This window comes from Anguilla rostrata, chromosome 14 (assembly GCF_018555375.3).
Source record: "Anguilla rostrata isolate EN2019 chromosome 14, ASM1855537v3, whole genome shotgun sequence".
In the NCBI taxonomy this organism is placed as follows: domain Eukaryota; kingdom Metazoa; phylum Chordata; class Actinopteri; order Anguilliformes; family Anguillidae; genus Anguilla; species Anguilla rostrata.
The window spans coordinates 21,556,213-21,575,151 of record NC_057946.1 but is presented as its reverse complement, the minus strand read 5'-3'; the positions used below and the strand labels follow the sequence as shown (position 1 = coordinate 21,575,151).

General features: G+C 45.8%; 1 protein-coding gene across 16 annotated transcripts in view; it reads right to left on the bottom strand.

Annotated features, from left to right (window-relative positions):
• LOC135239741 (transcription factor 4-like) overlaps positions 1–18,939 on the bottom strand; it is a 170,201-nt gene that overhangs the window by 91,048 nt on the left and 60,214 nt on the right. For all 16 annotated transcript variants that reach the window (XM_064308629.1, XM_064308638.1, XM_064308631.1 and 13 more), the window contains one exon: positions 1,079–1,140. In XM_064308629.1, the coding sequence (XP_064164699.1) occupies positions 1,079–1,140 (62 nt within the window). The remainder of the gene's footprint in view (positions 1–1,078; positions 1,141–18,939) is intronic.

Sequence of the window (18,939 nt, the reverse complement as noted above, 5' to 3'; positions counted from 1 at the left end):
GATGATTATTTAGCCTACTATGCTATTTTGCTTGCCTTGGTAATGTAATTGAATCAGGGAACCAATAAAAAAAACCAGCACCCATTTGCACTGGTCACTCTCAGATGTTGCTACGTATCAACGTAACAGCTGATTGTTATTTGACAAGACTATTATTGTTATTATTATTATTATTATTATTATTATTGTTGTATATTTGCATGCATTTCATTGAAAATGCCCAGTGTGTACATATTGATGGGATTTATAATCTGTGTAGAATCTTGGACCTAATTATGTCAGGCAATGTAGCAAAACTGTCCCTACTGCTCTTGCAAACAGTTACAGCACTGTACAAATAGATGCTGTATAAATGAACATGAATTAATGCACGCACTATTTATAGAGTACTATCCAAACCAATACTGCATTAATGGTTGGGACAGTACTGAAAATATTATGATTAGAATTTGTCATATTCCCCAGCATAAGGTAAAACCAGGCATTGGACCAACCCAAGAAACAATTTTTGAAAGCAATTGAAAAAGTTTAAATAAATATTTGCCCCTGGTCCGTAAAGTAATGAGGAGTTAAAACACCCCACTCTCCATGAACAAACACCAAATGGCTGAGTAAAGACCTACGTGTTGTCAGACCCTCAAAGCAGAATAAATGTCACCTGTAGCCTTTTCAAATACTGCAAGCATGATCACACTTGGTAGGCTTCTGCATTACATCCATGGACTCTACCGTGAGACATTAAAGCAACCCTCTGCTGATTTAGCCAGACTGGCCCAGAAGCCTCACGTGAAATTTTACGCTCGTGAAACTTCCGCAGATTCGCAGACGCTCAGAGGGACAGGTCTGAACCGAGCCTCCCACAACTCCTCTCTTTATCATGCGACTACAAGGCCAGTTCTCCAAAACCCAAAATCCCACAAACTATTCCAGAAGAAAGCACAAACCAAACCACTGACTTCTCACCTTTGCTGAGTCTGTGGTGCCGACCGAGCTGGAAAATCAGACGCATTATCGCTACACTGCAACAGGGCACTGCTTGCGCTGTTAATTAGGCTATCTGCCTTAAGGCTCTCCTTACCTGATGACACCCGTGTAAGCTGGACTCCCTTCCGTAGGCATAGGATGCTCTCTCAGCTTTACCTGAGTGGAGGAAACAGAGAAAAAACTTCCATAAACAAATATTCCTCATATACAGCATGTCCCTATTTCTCCCACTATCACTGAATGACATTTCTGGATGCGTGCAAGGGAAATCGCCAAGATCTAACACTGCTGATTCTGCACGCTGAAGAGGTGATGGAGAGCGAGTGTCAGATAGCCCACCTTTCTGGCAAGGAAAAGGGCAAAGATGATTTTATCACCACTACAATTTCAAAACAAGACTAGGGAGACGCTGTGCTAATTCATCACAGTATTGAGGCCTCCTGAGACTCAGGGACTTGGTTTAAGAGCTGATCATTACTGGCTCTCAAATCTGCAGAATTACAGGAACTACAATATAGTACTACAGCCCACTACGATGCATTTGAACACAGCCAGCTGGACAAATGTAGAAAATCCAGATTCAGAAAGTAAAAGTACTCCAGTAGTTTTGTTCCAATCTCCTGGATTTGCTAATTAGCACAATTCTTCAGCCAGGAGGTAGAACTAATTAGTGAAACCAGCAAGCAGACTGAGTTCATGGGTGGAAGAAACACATGGCAGGACTTTTACTTTCTGACCCCTGGACTTTCCACCTCTGGTGCTGGACACCTACATTTACCCTGTGTGTTAAATGCTTACTGTGTCATCACTAATTCACTCAGCTATGCAGGCTATTAGCTACTTTCTAAAGTGACAAAAACGCATATGATGATAATGTATAAAAAGACTATTTTTCACAAATGGAATAATGACACATCATTAGAGGAAGGGCATGAGGTGCTCATACTACATTCCAGCAGAGGACCTTGACTGAATTCATTCTGCCTGATAAATGCTACTCGCAGAACCAACCAAATTGGTAAATTTGAGTGAACAACAGCATGGCAGTGGCTATGCACCACACACCAAAGAATATCACACATATTGATCAAATACTGTAGCCAAGAAAATACACAAAGAATCTCAACTTCCCACCTGCAGGTTTTACCTTGCAGAACTACCAGATGCATCTGTACCTTTAGATTTAGATTAATTTCCAAATACTTGTTTAGTGGAACAGCAATTGTAGGGCCATGATGATGAAAATGTATTTATTTATCTTAATAATTTAGTCTCAAATTTCCACCTTCTACAAATGATCTGTTTGCTTCAATCGGAAATCAATTCTAAGGTTATCCCTGTAATATATTTCAGTACCAACAATGTATTCATAAAAAAGAGGTGACTTAAGAAGACCTTAAGATTAAGGAGCAGAGCTCATGGACTCTCTTAAGGACACGCTGTGAAGCGTTTTGCTCAAAACATGGATGGGAGCACGCAGAAGCAGAGAGGAACATGGCCTCAAACCCACGGTGAGAGATGCTTATTTCCCCCTTCACTATCCTTGCAAGCCAGGAGGACACACAGCGTTTCGACACAGACTCACACTCTTTGGCTCTTCAACACCACCGCCCCCCCTTTCTCTTCCCCCTCCCCCCACTAACCCAAAGCCTGCATTCCTCATCTTGCCGTGCTCCTCGGCATAACCACACAGCACTTCAGTCTGAATATCCAGCACCTTGCAGCTGTACTTTTTAACTGCAGCCCACATTTGCATGCGGGTAATAAACACGGTGCATCTCGGGGGCTGGAGCTTCAAACATCAAATATTTGTTTTTGCTGCAGCCGTAAGTATAACGATTATAATACTTAGAACACGGTTTATCCACAAAAAATGCCTGCATGCATAATTTGCTTGCAAGCTTATCCACAAGCATTTAAACTGAGCCCAATTTGATTTGATTTTTTTTTGAAGTGTCATTTATAAACTTACAAAGTGCTCTTCCAACTACACCTGGACTTTTAGTTGTCTGATAAACAAAATAACTTCACTCCATTTTGATGAGAACAGCACTTGTGCAGCGAAGGGAAGGGAGAAATAGCACAGAATGAGAGCAAAACGAAGATGCTCTGTGACTTTCGGTTGGATTAATTTTTTTCTCATGAGGCTTCAGTTGAAGCCTTGCTTGTGTGTGCCGTTAGCCCCGGCCTGGAATGCCTAGTCGCTGGTACTTCACCGCACCGCATGCCAGGAAATGAAAATTAACTACATTACAAGCAGGGGCCATAGGAAGACTTGGACAGATGAGCAACGATGTTGCGAAAAGCTCACGTACTGAAAACAGATGCCCGGGCACAGGACGGAAAAGCATTAAAAAGCCATAGAATAAATCCGCGTACGCAGTCAACAGCGCATAACAAGCGATGACATCATGAGAAGGTGTGTCTATCACAAACACGGCGCGTCTCACGGTACATTCGTTGACCTTGACAGCAGAAGCTTGAATAGCGTTGAATAATGAAACCGTCCCTGTGAACCAGTCAGAGGGGCGTGGAGCTCATTCAGAAAGGCTGAAATATGAGTCGTAAAAACGGCTTTCGTTTTTTCATCAATACCCTCTCCGTATGCATTCAGCACTCATTTGGGCCACTGTCCGTAAACAAAATAAAGGCTCTCACTTAACTTTACATCAGGGGTCCAAAAAGGGCGGGTGTGGGTGCATGTTTTCGCATTCGCCCAGTGCTAAGACACTCGATTCTACATATGAAGGTCTTTATTGAAGACTTTGATTAGTGAATTTGTTAAATCAGGTGTTATAGTGCTAGGCTAAACCAAAAATGTGGACCTACACTGGTCCTTTTTGGATAAGTTTGGGAACCCCTGCTTTTTTACGGGAAAAATACTAATTGAGTGGCCCACTTCTCAGCTGCCCTCCCATGAGAGTTTCATTTGGTGTAATAGTTATATATATATATAATATCATTTGGTGTAATAGTTTGTTGAGGTTTGCTGTCAGCCAGTGACTGAGAGCCCCTTTATCACAAAAGGTAAGTCCAGACATTACTTCAGACAGGTTATTCAAGGCAATTATAGACAAATTTATATATATATATATATATATAATATAATTTCAGTAATTTCAGCTCCTGGAGTTTAGCTATGTCCTCTGTGAGGGATGTATGTCTTCTGCACAATGATCTAATGGAAAGAGTTGAACAGTGCGGGAGCCACTTAAGTTTGCAGGTTTGTTACGACTTTTGACTAAAAAGATGAGCTACACATAATAAGTTAATGAAATTAATATTTTGTCATGTGGTATACTGGATGCTCAGGAAACCTAGCTACTTATTTTATTCTCACATTCAATGTCTTCAGAAAATCATCAGTATTTTGTATAAACAAATATATTTTCATACAAGATGCACGCGTAGCCAGTTTAACATCTCTGTCTTTCTCCACCAGGACAAAAGATAACCACCACCACCCCCCCCACCCCACCCCCCAGCCCCAAAGTGCCTCTGCTCATGCGTGATCGTGAGATCTTGCCAGGCTGACTCATTTGGAATTTAGGAACCGGCTCTCATAGGCTATTATGGGAGGTCTTAATGAACCACTTGATTAAGCACATCACAGGACAGAAAGAAAAACAGTCAAACTTCCTGGCTTTCCGTTCTAATGTAAAGCCATTCCTTTAATCATTTCAAAAATTGGAAAAACACAATTTTTCAAATTCAATGCAAATACATAAACAATGATTTGGATAGAGCCCAGTCAAGCAGGTACGTCTCCACTTCCTACAACCACACTGACAAAGTAACAGAGACCCAAACTTCCTGTACACAGTGAATGACAGGCTCCATAATGAATAATAATTTCAAAACGATGTCTCATGACAGGCAATTTCTTCAGAAAATTAAGCTGCAAATGTTTTTTCTTCTTTTTTTTTTCAACGGGAAAACAAATATGGAACGCCTCCAACTTGCCCCTCAACATGGGCTTTCTTCCTTTTTAATCCCATTAGATATTTGATCTGCCTGTCCCCCACAGTTGCCCTAGGTGTGAAGGGGGATTGTGTGCAGTCTTCGCCTAGGGACAGGCGGGCTCTTATGCGAATCTGCTCCACAGCCAAGATACTGCACATCCACAGCTTCACAATTTACCCCGAAAATCACTTTTTATGACTGACGAAATTTCCAAAGAGGGGAGAGGGAAAATACCCGCCAAAAAATCAAGTGTTATTAATGCCACGTCTGAAAGAAAATTACTGATCAGATTTATATACTAATGAAGACAGTTCATACAAATATTTCTAAATGCTAGTACATGTTTACAAATCTAAAGAAAACGTATTTTACTGAAGAGTAATACATAATAATTTATGTTAGTTCATGACATGTTCAAGGACTAGTCCTGAAACATTATTAAAATTACAAAATATTATTTTTTTACACAGCAATGGTACAACAGATTTTACACTGTAACTGTCAAGCATTCATGCTAGTAAATAGAATGCAATGGTAATTATGAAAAGCATGACACCATTTTATTTATGTTAAGAATTAACCTTTTAAATGAAACATTAACCACTGAATGTAAAGGGGAAAATGCTAATGAAAATGTGTGTCCAGGTTGCAAAATATTAATAATATTAAATGCAGCATTAGCAGAAGGGGCAGGAGCAGTGGTAGAAATAGTATGAAATTATGAAAATTGATACTGATCCATGGACAGACTGAAAATATCTAGTTCCTTTTACGCTGCAAAAGCTTTCAACTGCCAAGAATGTTAAATAATAAAAAAATACAGAACAATCTCGGCCCTTAATTGAGCCACAGGGCGAATGGGTCAGTCGTCTTAAGTGCTGGCTAATTAAAAATTAAAAATACAAAATGACAAAGCCGGTAATTTAAAAGCGTTAATACTGTAAGAAAATCACAGGAAATGGGGGTGTCTAGGTTAGCTTGTTTCTGTGAAGCCTTGCATTAAGCAGAAGAGAAGGAGGAACGCTTTTCAGTCTTCTGTTCTCTTCAGATAACTCTGACGTGCCCGTTTAACCTTCCTTACATCAACACGCATGTCAAACGCAATGACGTCCAAGAGAAATCTTTCCAAATAAGCCTGTAAACTCTCATATTTTCTCTTCTGTCTTCGCAGCAATATCAAAGAAAAAAATATACAGAAAAACATTGATCTTTCATGAAAACAACATTGTGGTTTTACTATACTTTTACAAGTTTCAGAAGTAGCTCACAACTGTGACTCACGCACAATGCAGCTATCATTCCGTGCCCTGCGCTGGCATTTATTGTGTATAAATGTGGAAACAATCTCCATAGGATAAAAAGACATGTCCATCCACGTACGGTGTGTTTAAGGTTCCTGTATTGTTTCGTTTTTTTTTAGCATTTTTCTTTTTTTTGAAAGCATTGCACAACACAGAATTTTACATGACAATGCAGTGAACCCCGAGCCCTACAGGAAAGGGAAACACTGGCTGGCAGAAAAGAAAAAAATTCAATGGGAGATGAAAGAAAACAATATATATTTTATATAAGTTTTTAAAAAATACAAATGTGTTTAAATTAAGAGATGGATAAAATGGAAAAAAGAAGCCTTTTTGGAAGGCAGGGCAGAACGCTTTGGCAAGCGCCCACGTCTACACTGAAGTGAACCTGGCAACGGGGTGACGAATGACAAAAAGAAGCAGATTGGTCAAGGTCAGGGGTAAGGGGGAGGGGCGGGCTGGGCAGGGGACTGGCACTGCCAGTCTGTGCCAAGTGCGCTTTTAAAGGGTCCTGCGCTAGCCTATTTCATATGATATGTTTTTCTATCTTTTTTTGTATCATACCAGATCAAGACTATATTCATTGCCAGGTCAGTGACTGATGCTTAATTTTTGACTTGTTCTTTCACCATTTGCTGCAAAGCGGTTATGTGTGGATGATTTATTCAATAAATAATGAACAACACACAGAAAACAGAGGAAAAGCATACTGTGTATTCTTCTGAAAATGACCAATAACGTTTTATATCGAAGATACAAGGGTTACAATGAAGTTCTTCTTGTCATTGGCTTTGCTTTCAGTTTGGATGCATGTGAAATATATAAGTGTGAGTGCAGCAGTCACAGAGAGGAGACATGAAGGCAAACAGGAACGAAGGGTTAAAAAAAATCTATTCCTGTTTTATGTGGGGGAGGATGGGCGAACTGCATAGACATGAATCATTCTTAGTAATTCAAGTGTTTCCATGACATCAATGGGCACCCTTCCAGAACTCCAACAAAGTCTGAAAGGTACTAAAGGAAAGCCACTGTAGCCATAGGGAAGCTGGCTTCAAAACATTCAATATAAAAAATAAAAAATAAATAAAAAAAATAAATTAAAAAACAGCGGAGCCCGAAACATTGTTTCTCTTCGAAAGCAGCTAATTTTGCATTCAAAATTAATTTTACACATTGGTCGATGAGCACCCAACTGAAAATCCCTGGCAGACTTGTCAATTCCTTGGCACAAGGATAGCTGAATAAATCAAAAGATTGATGAATAAATGAAAAAAGGTTGGGCGGAATACACGATGCCTTCTGTCCTCGCCAGCCATCGCATCGATCGATCTGTTTGCCGATCGGCGCCACCGCTGCGTTCCGCAAACTATTGATAAGGTTATAGGCGGCAGAATTCCGGAAAATTAAAATTCAACATAAGCTTCATGGGAGCTGTGCACTTGTTAAGTTCTTTTGAATGCGCTTGATTACATTCTAGGCAGGCACCCCAATGCAAAAGAGCCTTCATTATCTAGCCCCCCACCCACCCATCCACCCACCCACCCACCCATCCAACCACCCTCCCCTGTCGAGAAATCAATAATAAAAAAAACCAACAAACCCACATAGACAACAGCTAAAGCAAATATAGGAATATGAATGCACAGGTAAACACATATAGAACAGACACAATACGCCTGCCCAGGGTGGCACACGCCCTGTTCGCAGCGCACGCAAAAAGCCATTTGCCTTTGTGCTTTTTTCCGTAGATATTAGGCAATATAGCGAGTCGTTTTGCTTTGAAAATCTCTCGGTTTCGAAGCCAAAAAAGAAAAACCCGAAGCCCCGAACCCCCGCGGGTTTGTTTTTTACCCATAAAGGCGAAGGAGAGCCGCCGGTACCGCGGCTTGCTGCTCTGCGTGCGTGCGTTTGTTTGTTTCAGACAAACCTCCGTTACTGAAATGCGGCAGTCACTGCAGATTTTTTTTTGGCACGGTGACAATGGTGGCACTGCCAAGCCCTATGGCTAAAACTACTAAAAGACGCATAAGGATGGCATTAGAGCTCAAATCTTTTTTCCTTTTTTTTTTTTTTTTTCCCTTCATGGAGTACCTTGGTCTGGGTTTTTTGGTGTTTTGCTCGTTGTTTTGCCCTTCTGTATATATATATATATATATATATATATATATTGACTGCTGTGGTGTTATGAATGGTAATACTGGAAATGTACTCTTCGTTTTTTTTTTTTTTAACGAACTCCTGCCCTCCACATATTTTCATTTATTTATTTATTTCAACCAGTTACAAGAGAAATTTAAACATTCATTCTCTTTTGTGTGGGGGATTTGGGTTATAATTCCACAATACCTGAAACACAATGCCTGTTGGAGACACACACACAGCTTTATGCTATACACTAAAACCTAAACAAATGAACAATGCACTCCATTATGTTCCTGTAAGAACAAAATAACATGCAGAATTCCTGAAGCAACATCCAGGATGACTGGATCCCCGAAATCCAGGAAAAGCTATTATTGATCTGAACATCACTTAGCTTTTCTCAGCACAAAGGAAGGATGCAAGTCCTAGCTCATAAATTTCGGTTACACATTGTAATGCAAAAAGATGAGGCCAATTTATTGTGTAAAAATGCATTTAGATGTACTTAACATTCATTTTGTACATGTCTCTCCTTCCAAGGGGAGCTGACAGCCAAATGTTAAAAATTCACCACTCAAGTAAAAAAGAGCGGGATTACAAATAGGCAAGAAAGGGGGGGGGACATTTTTCAATTAGGGGCATAAATACTTTAGCCCAGAAGCAGTCACTCTGGGCTGAGGGTCCACGTCACATTTCACTTCTGTCATACTTTGTTTTTCAAGTAAAATCCACATGACCACCTGAAGATTTTACAAAATTGTTTTATTTTTCTCTCAGGCAGACACAGCCTATTTAACGTCTCTGTGAAACGAGGAGCGTTTCTTTTCTTCATATGTCAGTGTTCTAAGAGTCACCACTCCGACTAGAAATAACAGAAAGGAAAGCGCATTGATAACCTTTAGTCATTTAATTAAGCTCTCTCGCTTTAAATGTTACACGTCTGTCCGTTTCACACTCACCCCTCAGTGGCTCAAAGTGATCAGAAGAGGCTTTCCCTCAAATGAGTTCATTAAAGATTCGCAAGAGCCACAAACTCAGGAGTTCGGTTGACATGCGGGCGTTCTAATTCACTAAGCTTTAACCATTTACAACAACGGTCAGAAAACGTTAAGTGAATAACAACCAGTGTAACAGCGAAGTCCGCCTCCCCCCTCTGAAACGCGGGTGTGTCCGTGCCTTCGCTGACTGAATGCATTATTTGTTCGCATCTTGGCGAAAGGAAAAAAAACAAATAAGGAATACAGTGCTCATTGTCTTAAAACGTACTGAATCGGAACCTACGTTTGGAGACCCACTGACAGGTCTCACAGGGTTGGGTACATAGCAACACATTATTGTGAATCTTGTGAACCCATAAGAGAAAAATGATATATTTTGAATATGTTGTTTAATGAACCTAAACAGCATTGCATGTTTAATTTTCATTTGAAAAACACTGGATGACTAGCGAAACCAAACTGAAACTGAAATGACACTATTCTAAAGAACACTATAAGGGCTTAAAGAAAAGGCAATCAAAAGTATCTTTCCTTTATGATCGTTCATGACCAAATAGCTTCTTTCATCCAACTACTAAATGCAATTGCAAATACATATTCGGCATTTCCACTATAGGCTGTATTCAGCAATAAACTCCTACAGTTTAGGCCTAATACATTTGGACAGAAATGCCACATTACAATGCTAAGAATTTACATTGAGATTTACTGATTAATCTTCTTCCTTTACAATTCCATAACTAAAAATATGTAAAAATTGCCCTTAACCATTCATATCAATGAAATTAAAACAAAAAGCAAAAAAGGGTTTGTGCTTCAATGTGTGAAAAAACAAATAGCACAATATGACTACAAGTCAGCATAAAATTAATAATTATACATTTCAATCAGCTACGCTAACATACAAATACCGTATTTAATGAAAATACTGCTGCAATTAAAATGTGAATTTAGTTTCCTATAAATGTAATTTTGACCAAAAATCTGATTATCACATTAGAAATTACAGAACAAAAAGCTGTTCTATTAAAATAAGCATACCCAACACCAATTATCTTCCATTTCATGCCAAATTAGCTTAATGTTATATAATAGTGGAAAAAAACGTTTTAAGTCAATACTACATTATTACTTAAACTGTTCTTCCATGCCGTATATTTTATACTGAGTACATACCACATTTATTTGGCCGAGGTCTGAATGGGATTCAGACTAAGCACCTTACTGAGGAGTCCGACTGCCTCATCTCACCCCTCTATCTGCAGTCGTTTGCCCTAATTACCCCCCGCGCCCATCGGACGGGGTGAAAGGGGCTTTTACAGAGCGCCGTCCGGCTCTGGCCGATGCGGTCCCAGCGGAAGGACGCGGCGGGGCCGCCAGAGCCCCAATTCCTCTCTGAGGAGCGGCAGGGCTAATCTTCCTTCCTATAGTCATTTATAATCACCTCCGCCAGCCAGACCTCCACCACTCACCGCACACATTAGTCCAGGGCAGGGGGAAACTGCATCCATGCTATTGAACCGCCACACCCTTTCAAATGTTATCCAAGGAAAAAACTGCTTTTTTTTTTTTCTTTGCACGTCCATTCAATAGCAGCTGTGTTATAAATATGGGAGCACATCAGGTTTGCTTGATACAGACAATTTTATTTATTTCTTTGATTGGGTATTTTTCATTTGGTGAATGGTCCCTCGAAAACTGCAGCAGGAAGTGTTCTTCCTTTCTCTAAGCCCACATTCCTTTTAGTCGAGTGTGTTTTCTTTACTTCTCTGGGCAATCTCAAGGTATCAGATTTTGACTCTGCAAGCCAACTGCTAGACCCTTGGTTTCATGTGAAAAATGGGCCTTTAATAATTGAGCACAGAATGTAAACACGGGCATTTTAAACTGGGCCCAGGCCTTTCAGACGACGCTTGTGCACTGCACTGTCTGGCATGCCACAGCAGCTTTACCATGAGAGGTGAGGAGAGACGGAGACACACAGCTGCCGCTTGGCGTTTCCGTCTCGGTGCAGCCGGTGGAATGCCCAGCGATGCCCCCGCAGGGAACCCAACAAAAACTGCCCCCCCCCCCCACCACCCCCATACCACCACGACCAGCGCAGGCAGGCAGGCGGGCGGGAGGTGGGTGACCGGAGAGGAGGGCTCACGTATGGGGAAAGTCCATGTGAAACGCGCCCTCGTCCGCACTGGAGCACCGGTCGCTAAAAATGGGGGAACAGGTGAAGACAGCCGAATGTCTCCCCTGTCCGGGGGGTGTGGGGGGGTGCGGGGTCGGAGGTCTGAGTGGAAACCCGGTTGGGATTTCCGCTCATTACGCGCCGTCAAGTCGCTGAAAGCTGGTCAGCTGGGTGAAACGACCTCGCTCTCACTCCTCCTCCTCAGCACAGGGGCACGTCTGTCATCCCCACTTTCATATGCACTCTACATGCATAGCTGTACATGCCTCTGCACTTTCATATACGCTATTCCGGGTGTCCACGGTCTTGGCAATCACACATTCAACCTGGCTTTTTTCACCCGCTGGAATATTAAAAAATGAGCCGGTATTATCAGCCGTGTTCTTGCTAGATGATGGTGGAGGATCCTGCAGAACCTGCTTTATAAAGCCTGTTATGAGGGTAGGCAGGCAGTTCTACAGAGGGCTCAGTTGGGAGCTGGCACAATTAGGACCCGAGTTGAATGCCTTTGTCCATCACTACCTTTACTTTAATTATATAATGTAGTGAGCTCCATAATGTTCGGGACATATTTTAAAGACATATTTTTTTCTTGATTCGGCTCTCTGCTCACACAATTTGTAAGAAAAAAAATTCACTCATGGCTAAAGTGTACCTTCTCAGCTTTTATTTAAGTGTATACATGCCCAAACTTTAACCCAATGATGAGAGTTTCACAGATGAGAGTGGGTGCTTTGGATCTTGGGCAGTTTTGGCCTCCGCACTTTGCTCTTGCCATCACTCGGTCTCATCTGTCCCCAAGACCTTTTTCCAGAGCTCTGCAGGCTCTTTTAGGTACTTCTTAGCAAACTGAAACCTGGCCATGCTGTTTTTGCAGCTAAACACTGGTTTGCATCTCTCAGTGTACCCTCGGTGTAGTGTAGTTCTGTTTGTGAAGCCTTCTGCAGACAGTAGTCACTGAAACATCCACACCTGCCTCCCAAAGAGAGCTTCTAATCTGTCGGACAGGTGTTTGGGGGTTTTTCTTCATTATGGTGAGAATTGTTCGGTCATCAACTTTAGAGGTTTTCCCTAGCCTACCGGGCGCTTTGCGATTACTGAGCTCACCAGAGCTCTCTTTCTTCATAATGATGTTCCAAACATTTATTTTGGGAAGATAAAGGTTTGCCTATGTCTCTGACTATTTTTATTCTTATTTCACAGTCTCATAATGGCTTCATTGGCACAACACCGGTCCTCGTGTTGGCAAATGCCAGTAACAGACTCCAAAAGCAATCAAAAGCCTAGAATCAAGACTCGATACTGAAAGCTCTCTTATACCTGCACAAAAAAACAAAAACAAAATGGGAGGACAATGTAGACAAAGTGCTGACATTTCTAAGCGGAGACCAAAATGTATCAAAATACCCTTTAATAAAAACTGAGAATCTGCACTTTAACCACATGTACATTGTTTGATTACAAATGTAAAATCATGGAGTACAGAGCCAAATCAAGAAAAAAAAAGTCTTTGTCCCAAACATTATGAAGCTCACTGCATATGAGAGCATTAAAAAATCGATGTGAAATGATGCATTCTAAAAGGAACTTCCCAATCCAAACTGCCACCCCATTGAAAAGGCTATACTGAAACAACAAACTGCAAGCAACAACATACTGTAAAACCAATAAAACCCTAGCAGTCATAGCACACGCCCTTCTATGTCCACTGGTTCTTACCAATGTTTCCGACTGACTGACTGTGAGCCACGGTCATGCTCAGAGGGAGTTGTCTAGCGGTACAGTTCCCGCCCAAATAGAGCGGGAGATGTTGCACGGTAGCCTTGCTCTGCATGACAGATGAAACGATGACGAGGCTCGCATGCCGCATGAATTGTGCACCGGTCCTCCACGGTCATGCATATTGCATGGAATGTTCCGGGACACTTCTCTCACCTCTTCCCATTAATGGCACCAGGAGCTACACTCTGCTTCCTTCAGGATCATGTCAGGAGTTGTACTTGGCACAGTTGGGGTTCGCACCAGGAGCCACACTTGGCACTGGTAAAGATCTTGTCGGGAGTTTCGCCTGGCTTTAAAGACCTTGCTAAGGGAGCTGTACTTGGCACTGATCGAGATCAAACGAACACTGCCATGTCATGCCACAAAAGTATGCAGTATACATCTCTGACATCCCTTGACACGGACATAGGCATTCTGGGATGAAATAAAGCCTTCTTTGCATACCCAAACTCAAGAAGCGCGAGTAGTGAGCAGCCAGCTTCAAGCTGAGACACATCTGCAGCCGTGTCTTCGCTGGCTTAACACCGTCAAACCAGAAATGCTTAAAGGATTACATCCAAAACAAAACCTGAAGAAGAACAGTTTCAGCAATATTCCAACACGCTGAGTCTAATCGTATTCCAGCTTAATGTTCAAGTTCTCTGAAGAAGGCAGCTCACTGAAAATGAAACCCAGGGAATGGTGGACGCACCTCGGTTGGACATACCAACACACTTAAATGAGATACCAGCACTACGACTATTATTTTTAAAAGGTTGACAGAGAAATGCTGGTCCAACCGAAAGCCTTTCCTGGGTGTGATTTGCAAATACCGAGAGAGTCAGTACTGCATCCCAGCCTCACCGCCCCCCACCCCCCCCCCCCACCCCCCAAACATAATTATGGAGCGCTCACTGAGGAGGGCTGCAGTGGCTCAGTACTGGGAGAGCAGGTGATCCGTCAGGAACAGCTGGAGATGGAGATGCGGGGGGAGGGGGTGGTTGGGGGGGGTGGGGGGGTGGGCTGCAGCTGCTGAGAAACGGAGAGGCTCGGAGAGACAAGGCGCCCATCAAACCTGCGCCGACCTCAAAGGCTGCGCGCTGCGCGTTCCGGCGGGTACGGCATGCCCGCCTGCGCTCGCACCTGTGTCCAGGTGCGCCACACTGCCCCCAGGGGACAGAACGCGATCTTCTGCGGATTCCTTAATAGGAATAATAGACTTCACAGGTCATTCAGAAAACGCAAGGTAGAGCCACAGGACATTACGCGTGTAGCCAGATGCTGAACGACGTGGCCAGGTCCAGAATGGCTTCATCCAACGCAACAGAGACGTGCCCACAATCCTCTCTGGTCTGGGTTTGGGCTCTGGCCCACAGGAGGAGGAGGGGACTGGAGCGGGAGGGGGCCGGGCCTGGTCACCTGGTACCCCTCTTCCTGACGTCCTTGTGACTCAGCGACCGCGGACACGGGTGTTCTGTGGGGGGGGTTTAGGGGCCAGGACGCACACGCATGCCAGGTGGAGGGGGGGGGGCGCTCGAGCTCATCCTCACCCGGCCTGGTTCAGAGGCTTGGCAGCCAGCGCTGATTAGAATAATCACCAGGCAGAGGGCTCGCTCCACAGAGCCTGCATGCAAACCGGCCGGCTACTGAGAGAGAGACACGGCCTCCTCCATCCTCCTCTCCGCTTGGGCTACTGAGAGAGAGACACGGCCTCCTCCGTCCTGGTCTCCGCTTGGGCTACTGAGAGAGAGACACGGCCTCCTCCATCCTCCTCTCCGCTTGGGCTACTGAGAGAGAGACACGGCCTCCTCCATCCTCCTCTCCGCTTGGGCTACTGAGAGAGACACGGCCTCCTCCGTCCTGCTCTCGCTTGGGCTACTGAGAGAGAGACACGGCCTCCTCCGTCCTCCTCTCCGCTTGGGCTACTGAGAGAGAGACACGGCCTCCTCCATCCTCCTCTCCGCTTGGGCTACTGAGAGAGAGACACGGCCTCCTCCATCCTCCTCTCCACTTCCGCTACTGAGAGAGAGACATGGCCTCCTCCGTCCTCCTCTCCGCTTGGGCTACTGAGAGAGAGACACGGCCTCCTCCTCCGTCCCTCACGCTTCCGCTTGCTACTGAGAGAGAGACACGGCCTCCTCCATCCTCCTCTCCGCTTGGGCTACTGAGAGAGAGACACGGCCTCTCCTCCTCCCTCCTCTGCCGCTTTCCCGCTCTGTGACTGAAGAGAGACAGCCTCCTCTCCTCTCCTGCTACAAGACACGTCTCCTCTCTCCCGCTTGGGCTACTGAGAGAGAGACACGGCCTCCTCCATCCTCCTCTCCGCTTGGGCTACTGAGAGAGAGACACGGCCTCCTCCGTCCTCCTCTCCGCTTCCGCTACTGAGAGAGAGACACGGCCTCCTCCGTCCTCCTCTCCGCTTGGGCTACTGAGAGAGAGACACGGCCTCCTCCGTCCTGGTCTCTCGCTTGGGCTACTGAGAGAGACACGCCTCCTCCATCCTCCTCTCCGCTTGGCTACTGAGAGAGAGACACGCCTCCTCCGTCCTCCTCTCCGTCCGCTACTGAGAGAGAGACACGGCCTCCTCCATCCTCCTCTCCGCTTGGGCTACTGAGAGAGAGACACGGCCTCCTCCGTCCTGCGCTCTCCGCTTGGGCTACTGAGAGAGAGACACGGCCTCCTCCTCCTCCTGTCTCCGCTTGCTACTGAGAGAGAGACACGGCCTCCTCCTCCTCCTCTCCGCTTGGGCTACTGAGAGAGAGACACGGCCTCCTCCATCCTGGTCTCCGCTTGGCTACTGAGAGAGAGAGACACGGCCTCCTCCATCCTCCTCTCCGCTTGGGCTACTGAGAGAGAGACACGGCCTCCTCCTCCTCCTCTCCGCTTGGGCTACTGAGAGAGAGACACGGCCTCCTCCGTCCTGGTCTCCGCTTGGGCTACTGAGAGAGAGACACGGCCTCCTCCATCCTCCTCTCCGCTTGCTACTAAGGAACCGCCTCCTCCTCCTCTCCGCTTGGCTACTGAGAGAGAGACACGGCCTCCTCCATCCTCCTCTCCGCTTGGGCTACTGAGAGAGACACGGCCCTCCCTCCTCCTCCTCATCCGCTTCCCGCTACTGAGAGAGAGACACGGCCTCCTCCATCCTCCTCTCCGCTTGGGCTACTGAGAGAGACACGGCCTCCTCCATCCTCCTCTCCGCTTGGGCTACTGAGAGAGAACACGGCCTCCTCCGTCCTGGTCTCCGCTTGGGCTACTGGAGAGAGACACGGCCTCCTCCGTCCTGGTCTCCGCTTGGGCTACTGAGAGAGAGACACGGCCTCCTCTCATCCTCCTCTCCGCTTGGGCTACTGAGAGAGAGACACGGCCTCCTCCGTCCTCCTCTCCGCTTGGGCTACTGAGAGAGAGACACGGCCTCCTCCGTCCTGGTCTCCGCTTGGGCTACTGAGAGAGAGACACGGCCTCCTCCATCCTCCTCTCCGCTTGGGCTACTGAGAGAGAGACACGGCCTCCTCCATCCTCCTCTCCGCTTGGGCTACTGAGAGAGAGACACGGCCTCCTCCATCCTCCTCTCCGCTTGGGCTACTGAGAGAGAGACACGGCCTCCTCCATCCTCCTCTCCGCTGCTTGAAAGAACACGCTCCTCCATCCTCCCGCTTGGGCTACTGAGAGAGAGACACGGCCTCCTCCATCCTCCCTCTCCGCTTGGGCTACTGAGAGAGAGACACGGCCTCCTCCATCCTCCTCTCCGCTTGGGCTACTGAGAGAGAGACACGGCCTCCTCCATCCTCCTCTCCGCTTGGGCTACTGAGAGAGAGACACGGCCTCCTCCGTCCTGGTCTCCGCTGAGGCTACTGAGAGAGAGACACGGCCTCCTCCATCCTCTCTCCCTGCTCGGTGCTACTGAGAGAGCACACGGACCCCTTCCATCCTCCTCTCGCTTGGCTAGAGAGACACCCTCTCCGTCCGTTCCGCTACTGAGAGAGAGACACGGCCTCCTCCATCCTCCTCTCCACTTCCGCTACTGAGAGAGAGACACGGCCTCCTCCGTCCTGGTCTCCGCTGAGGCTACTGAGAGAGAGACACGGCCTCCTCCATCCTCCTCTCCGCTTGGGCTACTGAGAGAGAGACACGGCCTCCTCCGTCCTGGTCTCTGCTTGGGCTACTGAGAGAGAGACACGGCCTCCTCCGTCCTCCTCTCCGCTTGGGCTACTGAGAGAGAGACACGGCCTCCTCCATCCTCCTCTCCGCTTCCGCTACTGAGAGAGAGACACGGCCTCCTCCATCCTCCTCTCCGCTTGGGCTACTGAGAGAGAGACACGGCCTCCTCCGTCCTCCTCTCCGCTTGGGCTACTGAGAGAGAGACACGGCCTCCTCCGTCCTGGTCTCCGCTTGGGCTACTGAGAGAGAGACATGGCCTCCTCCGTCCTCCACTCCGCTTGGGCTACTGAGAGAGAGACACGGCCTCCTCCGTCCTGGTCTCTGCTTGGGCTACTGGGAGAGAGACACGGCCTCCTCCGTCCTGGTCTCCGCTTCGCTTTTTATTCTTTCCAAACGCGCTCTTCCGTCGGCCTTCGAGAAAAACATACGCTCAGAGCTCCCGTTCCGCAATGCATCGCACGCTCGCCCTCTTTTCACTCTTCTTAAAACACAAGCAGCAACTTCCCAAATGAAATTCCCTTTCAAAGCGACGGTCGCCTAATCCTTTTGCGTTTGTTCCGCCGCGGCAGCGGAGTGAGAGTAAATTGCTGAATTCTGGGGCCACGTTCGGGTCTGTGGCCATTTCAAGTCGAGGCTGAAAACGGGCCGTCTTTGAAACGCGAGATAACAAGACGCTGTCATCTGAAAGTCGTCCGTACACAAAATGGAATTCAGAGTGGAATGAATACAAACAAGCCGAAGAATGGCTTTCTCTTTTTCTCACGGAAATGGAGGTGTGCACCGGGAATCGCGGCTTGTGATTGTCTAGCAGCCTAAATCTAGAGGCTGGCTTTTCTACGCGACTGTCAGCATGTGTGGCGCTGCATAGTGTTAAAAAGAAAAAGAAGGCTTGGGGTTGAATGAGACGGGGACGTGACCCTATCAGCAGTGACGGCTCTGAAATGCTATTCCTCTCTGGGCATAAAGTATGACTCAACCGCAATTTCATCAATGCTCCATACGCCAGCTAACACAGGAATCAATATTGGTCAGCACTTCATTTTTATACTCTTTTTAATTAAGCCATAAATAGGCTAATCTGTGGTTCTGTAACAAATTCATCAGCCCCCAGAATGCATTTTACCATCTATGACTCTATCTGGACTGCACAACCTCACTGCATTCTGGGAACTGGAGGTAGAAAGCAGCAATGTAAACAGAATTGCCCTGTCTGCTTCAACTATAATCCTACAAAAAACCTCCTACATTCAAAAAAATGTATTCTCATTGTCCACAACAGCTAACTGAGCCCACTTCGAGATCTCAAATAAAAACACTGACTTTTTGCAGGAAGCCTGAAATCAAGTATCTATTCTAATCAATTAAATCACTGCAAGTAGAAAAAAGGGAAATAAAGGTGAATTCAGAAGCCCTGAATTTGCATTAAATTCAAAGGTATGGAGTTGGCAGGAAA